Source organism: Silene latifolia, chromosome X (assembly GCF_048544455.1).
Source record: "Silene latifolia isolate original U9 population chromosome X, ASM4854445v1, whole genome shotgun sequence".
NCBI lineage: Eukaryota > Viridiplantae > Streptophyta > Magnoliopsida > Caryophyllales > Caryophyllaceae > Silene > Silene latifolia.
The window spans coordinates 26,779,457-26,787,002 of record NC_133537.1 but is presented as its reverse complement, the minus strand read 5'-3'; the positions used below and the strand labels follow the sequence as shown (position 1 = coordinate 26,787,002).

Here is a 7,546-nt window from a genome sequence, read left to right as displayed (position 1 = left end):
AGTACGTAAATAATATGTGTAGTGGTACACGTATATTTACGGAGTGAATTGGACGAATTATTATGGAAGCATTTAAACATGATACGATGTTTAAAATGAAAATTACACGGATTTGTGCGACAAATATAAAAACCAACATGGACCCGTATATGGTCATGTGGACCGTGTAAAATAAGTGTAATGGATGATTACTCACATAATCATTTTACCTTATTTTGTATACTACCATAATATATGTCTTATACTACATTTTGCATGTGATGTAAGATAAAATTATAAAACAAATAATTGTCCACTAGAGCCAACTCCACCCGCCACTTCCTTTCCCATTTCTACACTCCATATATTTGTTCATTTGTTCACTCCATCTTTCTTACACAATTCATTCATTTTGCATGTGAACAAAATTTCTTCCATCTCTCTACAACATTTCTCTAGTATACATTATTACTAAGAAAAGTTAGTAATATTACTAGTATTATTATCAAGGGCACATATTAATAAGTTACTAGTTCATACTTATTAATATTGTTGGGTAATTCTTGGGTGCTACTTGGAGGAGACTTTCTAGTTGAAGGTTTTTCAAGGAGGATCATCCACATTATTTTAGCTCAAGAACAAATTAGTAAGGAGAACTAATTTGTGCCCATTTTACCTTATATTCAATGTAAGGAAATTGTTTTTTTTTTATACTTTGTTTTTATGCTTTCATATTAGCATGCATGTTACATAGATCACATAAACAACAATTTATGAGATAAATTTATTTTATTAGAGAGTCTAATATGGATCTATGATCTTTCAAGTGGTATCAAAGCTAAGGCTTGTAATTTGCATGTTGATTTTAAGCATTTTAATGAATTATGAGATAATTAGTAAAAACTCAAAAATTGTGTTAGAAGAGGTTTTAGCACGAAATTTTTGGTACATGCATACCTACTGATCTCAAAAGGTTTGTGGAATTTTTTGGTGATTTGTGAAGCAATTTTGCTAATTTTAATGATTTTTGGTAGAAAACCGAGTCAAAATGTCGCTTTTTAGTGAAAAATTGACTAAAATTAGTTAAATGTTGATTCGGTGCATGGATTTTTTTATGGTAGTTCATGCATGTTTTCTACTATTTGTATGCAAAAGTTTGAAGGTTGGTTCGAATTTTTGCATGTTTATTGATTTTTTGAGTAAAAAGTCGATAAAAGTCCAATTAATTAATCATAATTTCGAAATTTTTGATTCTGCCCATGATAATTTTATGTACATTTAAGAATATTATTTAAATGTCAAAAGTGATTTTGCATGTGTGTTTTCACTTTGTTTTGATGTTTATTGGTTTTAGTGGTTAAAAACCGATAAATATCGATCTTTTTCTTCACAAAATTTATCCGGAATTTTTGGGCAATTTTTCTGACTTTTTGGTATTCTTGGGAGTGTTCTAGAATACTAAAAAATTTTGTTTCAATTTTTTGGGTAATGTTTCAATTATTTTGGATTTTTACTTAAATATTATGATTTTACCGATTAAATTTGCAAAATATCACCAAATCAAACTAATTATTTATCATAAAATTAGTGAGGACTAATTTTGAGGTTCAAAACAGTTTGGAAAATTAGTTTGGACTTAAATGGGATTTAAGAGTTAATTATTGATTTTTACATGTTAAAAAATCGATTAAATCCACAAAAACCGAGATGGATACCAATGAATGATAGGTAGGGCGATTTTGGCATCATATTTACAGCATTTTAAGCATATTTATTTAAGTTGAATGAATGATTGTCATTTATTTAAAGTATTTATCTTTTGTACCTAGTATGGCCTAGTTAATTTTTAATCGTTATTACCCGAAATGAATGGGAATATCGATTTGTTTGTAATTAAATACGATCTCGTATCGTCGGTTTGTAATTAATTAATAGTTTTATTTATTTTATTAATTAATGTATAATAGGAATAGCTATGTAATTCATTTGTAATAGTTATTTTACCGGCGTTTCCAAAAGACGGATTACAACGAGACGGAGTCTATTTTTGGAAGGTGTTCCAAATCCCACAAGGAAGAACCACTTATGGAATGAAGAGGCAAGGGACCAAGGAGTTGGTTTCCGAAATGTAATAGACTAGTTTTTATTAACTAGGTGGCCATACTAGGATTTATTCATATGCTTACATGTTTGCTTGTTTTATTTTCGCGCATGCCAAAATCGCCATTCACATGCATTTTATTTTATTTTCGCGGTTGTCAATTCACGTCATTTACATTCACCGAATTAATTCACTTATAAGGAATTTATGACTAAATTGACAAGATCTCTCACATAACTAAAATTGAGATTAGCCTTACCAATTAGTAACACCTATGAATCTCATGTTCATTAGAGCCACGCTCGCCCAAGCGGGGTGTTCTCTTTTTACCTTGGGTAAGTAGGGTGGTAAGCGGTTATCACACGCCAAAATTGGTTGGACTCAACGGGATATAAGACGGTCTTGTGTTCCGGGCTAGTAGATGAATTTGAGGAAATTTGTCGACCAAGAGTTCTAGAGGTAGAATTAGTCAACGTGACTTACCGAATTTACGCAATTATGGGATGTTTCGCCCAAGCGATGCTAATTTTTGTTTAATATTTGGGTCTTGGAATCATTTATATAATTTAGTGGGAGGTCATTATATAAATGCTAAAACTTGCTAAACATGTTTTTACAAGTAATTTTTAAAACAATGAATGTTAATTTTCCCTTTTTGTTGTAGCATTTTAATTCGCAATGGCAACTTCATCAACTCCATCGACTACTTCACTAGGCAAAGATTCATGGCTAAGGTCCGTAATGGACAAATGTATTTTAAAAGATGACGGTAGTAACTTTCTTGAATGGGAATCCAACATCAAAAGTGCCGCGTTGTCCGACAATGTGCTCACTTACTTGACCGATGCTCCTCCAATTGAGCCCGGTGCAAGAGTTTCATCGGCGGTGCGGACCGCGCATGATGACTATGTGAGGATGTTGAATGATATCAAGAATGTGTTGATATGGTCAATATCGCCAAAGCTCAAGCTATCATGCATTTCTTTAAATGCTTACGAGATATTCACTCGTATGATCACTATGTTTTCACAAACACCTAAAGTCCGTCAATACGATGCGGCGGCACGCTTCTTTGAAGCTAAGCTTGAGAGGGGCCAAAAGGTTGGTCCCCATGTCCTTAAAATGGTCGAATATGTTGACATCCTAGAGCGTCTAGGGTGTAAGATTCCAAAAACTCTTGTGGTGGATCGAATCCTTCACTCACTCCCCACCAAGTTTGCCCACTTTAGGGTAAACTACAACATGAATGACATGAATAAGAGTTACCATGAAATTCATGCACTCCTCTCCCAAGCGGAGAGGGATATGGAGGCTAGTGGGAGTGAAAAGGGAGATGTTTTAACCATGAGGTTAAAGAACATGTCTCTTGGAGTCAAGAAAGGAAAAGGGAAAGAAAAGTCCCAATTCAAGAAATCGTCAGAGAAACATGACAAGGGAAAGGGGAAGGCCGTTGAGAATGGCAATCCCAAGGCAAAAAGTGTCAAGCTCTCCGAGGCCGAATGTTTCCATTGTAATGGGAAGGGGCATTATAGGAGGAGTTGTCCCAAATACTTAGAGGATCTCAAGGAAGGGCGTGTGATGCCTATTGGTATGATTTCCTCTCTCTATGTGATAGACGTTAATTATGCTTGTACTTCCACTTGGGTACTTGATACCGGATGTGGCTCTCACCTTTGTAACCATTTGCAGGGTATAAGGGACGTGCAAACACTAGCAAAAGGTGATGTGGATCTCCGCATGGGCAATGGAGCTAGAGTAGCCGCCGTTGCCGTAGGGACCTATGTGCTCACTTTAGCTAGTGGTTTAGAGTTGTATTTAAATAAGTGTTATTTTGTACCAACTTTAACTAAGAACATCATCTCCATTTCCGCGTTAGACGCGGAAGGCTTTTGTTTTATGATTAAGGACAAGTGTTGTACTTTTTCTTTTAATGATGTGGTTTATGGCAAGGCCATTTCAATTGGAGGCATTTATGTTTTAAATGATGTTAATGACGTTTATCATATGGAAACTAAAAAGCTCAAAAAGGGTGATCCAAACGAATCCTACCTTTGGCATTGTCGTTTAGGCCACATAAACGAAAGACGCATTAAGAGACTTGCTTCATCAAAAGTGCTCAAACCATTTGGTTTCGAATCTTATGGTACATGCGAGTCTTGCCTTTTAGGCAAGATGACTCGTGCACCTTTTGCGGGAAAAGGGACACGAGCTAGTGAGGTTTTGGCTCTCATACACACGGATGTGTGTGGACCATTAACCATCACCGCTAGAGGAGGTTTTTTCTCTACTTCATTACTTTTACTGATGACTTAAGTAGATATGGGTATGTCTACTTAATGAAGAACAAAAGTGAAGCCTTTGACAAGTTCAAAGAGTTTCAAAAGGAAGTAGAGAACCAATTGGATAAAAAGATAAAGACTCTACGGTCCGACCGTGGTGGTGAGTATCTAAATATTGAATTTGATTCACACCTAAAAGATTGTGGTATAGTATCACAATGGACTCCTCCTGGCACACCGCAATTAAATGGTGTGGCCGAAAGGAGAAACCGAACTTTACTTGATATGGTTCGGTCAATGATGAGTCTAACTGAGCTTCCTAGTTCATTTTGGGGTTTTGCCCTCTTGTCTGCAGTATTTTCACTAAATCGAAGCCCGACTAAAGCGGCCGATAAGACTCCATATGAGATATGGAGAGGGAAAGTCCCTCATTTGTCATTCATGCGTATTTGGGTTTGCGAAGCATACGTTAAGATCAAGTCTGACAATAAGCTTGCACCCAGGTCTGACAAATGTCTTTTTGTAGGATATCCAAGGGAAGCACGTGGCTATTACTTCTACAATAAACACGAGAACAAAGTGTTTGTGGCTCGTGATGCTGTCTTTCTAGAAAAGGAATTTATTTCTAGAAGACAGAGTGGGAGAAAATTTGAACTTGAAGAAGTTCGAGAGCCACAAACCGAGAATGAGGTAGAGGAGAACGTGGAGGATAGCATTTCCTCTTCCTCTGAAACGGTAATTATTCCTAGAAAGTCAAGTAGGATTTCTAATCCACCTGACCGTTACCTTGGCAACATCGAAGAGGATGGTGTTTTATTACTTTTTGAGAGTGATGAACCCACTACCTACACATCGGCCATGTCTAGTCCCGACTCCTCCCTTTGGCTAGAAGCCATGCGGTCCGAAATGGATTCCATGTACGAGAACCAAGTATGGGACTTGGTGGATTTACCTGAGGGAGTGCGACCCCTTCAGTGTAAATGGATATATAAAATTAAGCTCGGCGTGGATAAACATGTGGATGTTTACAAAGCTAGATTGGTGGCAAAAGGTTTCACCCAAGTTCATGGTTTACACTATGACGAAACCTTCGCTCCAGTCGCTATGCTTAGGTCCATTAGGATAATCTTAGCGGTTGCCGCATTTCATGATTATGAGATTTGGCAAATGGATGTCAAAACTGCCTTCTTGAATGGGATTCTAGAAGAAGAGGTGTACATGATACAACCCGAAGGTTTTGTGGATACATCTAACCCTAAGAAGGCGTGTAAGCTCAAGAAGTCCATTTATGGTCTTAAGCAAGCATCTAGGAGTTGGAATCATCGCTTTGATCATGTCATTAAACAATACGGTTTCACTAGAAGTGTGGAAGAACCGTGTTTATACATGAAGTTTAGTGGGAGTAAGGTTGCATTCCTTGTCCTATATGTGGATGACATATTGCTCATTGGGAATAATATTCCATCGCTCACTTCCGTTAAGGAGTGGCTAGGGAAACACTTCCAAATGAAGGACTTGGGAGAGGCACAACGAATCTTAGGTATCCGGATCTATAGGGATAGGTCCAAGAGGATACTAGCATTGAGTCAAGAAGCTTACATTGACAAAGTTCTTGACCGGTTCAATATGAAAGACTCCAAGAGAGGATTTCTACCTATGGGCCAAGGGATTACTTTGAGCAAGTCACAGTCTCCCTCTACCCCTAAGGAAATTGAACACATGAAGACCGTCCCTTATGCTTCCGCTGTTGGGTCTATCATGTATGCTATGATTTGCACTCGTCCCGACGTTGCGTATGCCTTGAGCATGACAAGTCGGTATCAAGCCAAGCCTGGTGAGAGTCACTGGATAGCCGTAAAGAACATCCTTAAGTACTTGAGAAGAACTAAGGATTCGTTCTTAGTGTTTGGAGGAGAAACTGAGTTGTGTGTAAGAGGTTACACGGACGCAAGTTTCCAAACCGATCGGGATGACATGAAATCCCAATCCGGCTACGTGTTTATGCTAAATGGAGGAGCTGTTTGCTGGAAGAGCTTCAAGCAAAGTGTTACTGCGGATTCTACAACAGAGGCTGAGTACCTTGCAGCGTCTGAGGCTGCCAAGGAAGCTGTTTGGATTAGGCAATTCATGGAGGGGCTAGGAGTAGTCCATTCCGCCAAAGATCCTATCACTCTATATTGTGATAACAGTGGAGCTATTTTTCAAGCCAAAGAGCCTAAGTCTAGTAACAAATCTAGACACATTGAAAGGAAATACCATGTAATTAGAGATTATGTGGAAAGGAAGGAAATTGACATTTGTAAGGTTGGGACAGATGACAATATTGCTGATCCTTTAACCAAGCCTTTATCAAAGGCTAAGCATGATGGTCATGTCGTCTCTATGGGATTGAGACGAGTACCAGATTTTCTTTAGATTATGGATATGTAATTATTGGATAGTGTATCTTTTATTATATATATGATAATCACATTCGTTGTTTTCGTATTAATTCTTTTATGAATTTTTATTTAGTGTGACTAAATTTTAAATACCTTGTTTATCTGAATAAGTTGTGGAGACAATGTTGAACACTATTCAAGTGAATAAGATGAACATTGTATTTTGTCCCTAGTCACTTAATGAGGTGACGTCTCGGAGTGACTAGATTGTAAGTCGATTGATGGTTGTTCAACACCATAAGGTCATATGTGATGACTGGTCGATTACATAGGCAGAGTGTGTGACACTTTGCCGGACAGTGACCATTTAGAGAATCCCTAAGTTCTATTATAGACGCCTGGTCGTGGCGGGGATCTCTAAGATGTTCTAATGAGTCGATTCTTTTGACCGGAGACTATTATCCGAGCAGTGCGGTTTAGTGACTTTGGTTTTTGTCCTAGGTCGTGCCGTGAAAGGAAGCCAAAAGGGCATTTACTAGGTCATGGTGAGTCAGTATTGTGCAATAGGATAGATAGGGCATACAAGAATTGTCCACCCACGTTGGGTAACTATATCTTAAGGCCACTCGAGGAGTTAATGACTACAAATGCGTGGCCACGCTCGGAAGTAATCTGAGAGATTTTTCCTGGTCAGTAGTCACACTCCCGATCGAGAAAACCACTCGCGATGTGTTCATGTGCAACTGCGACCTGAAAGACACCTTGCATTGAGTGGGAGATTAAAACGGACAAGAGAATTGGTAGCG

The 7,546-nt window shown here is 38.0% G+C and overlaps 1 protein-coding gene across 1 annotated transcript; it reads left to right on the top strand.

The window, feature by feature from the left end:
- The first annotated feature begins 375 nt into the window (after positions 1–375).
- LOC141623167 (uncharacterized) lies at positions 376–4,062 on the top strand. Its single transcript, XM_074439240.1, has 3 exons — positions 376–667; positions 2,745–3,668; positions 3,770–4,062. The coding sequence occupies exons 2-3, from the start codon at positions 2,759–2,761 to the stop codon at positions 3,802–3,804; spliced, it is 945 nt and encodes a 314-aa protein (XP_074295341.1). The 5' UTR covers positions 376–667; positions 2,745–2,758; the 3' UTR covers positions 3,805–4,062.
- Positions 4,063–7,546: the final 3,484 nt, after the last annotated feature.

Excerpts from the sequence above, each read along its gene's own strand:
- LOC141623167 (XM_074439240.1), top strand. The coding sequence starts at position 2,759 with ATGGCAACTTCATCAACTCCATCGACTACTTCACTAGGCAAAGATTCA. Across the intron at positions 3,669-3,769 it reads AGGGCGTGTGATGCCTATTG|GGTATAAGGGACGTGCAAAC; the intron begins GTATGATTTCCT and ends AACCATTTGCAG.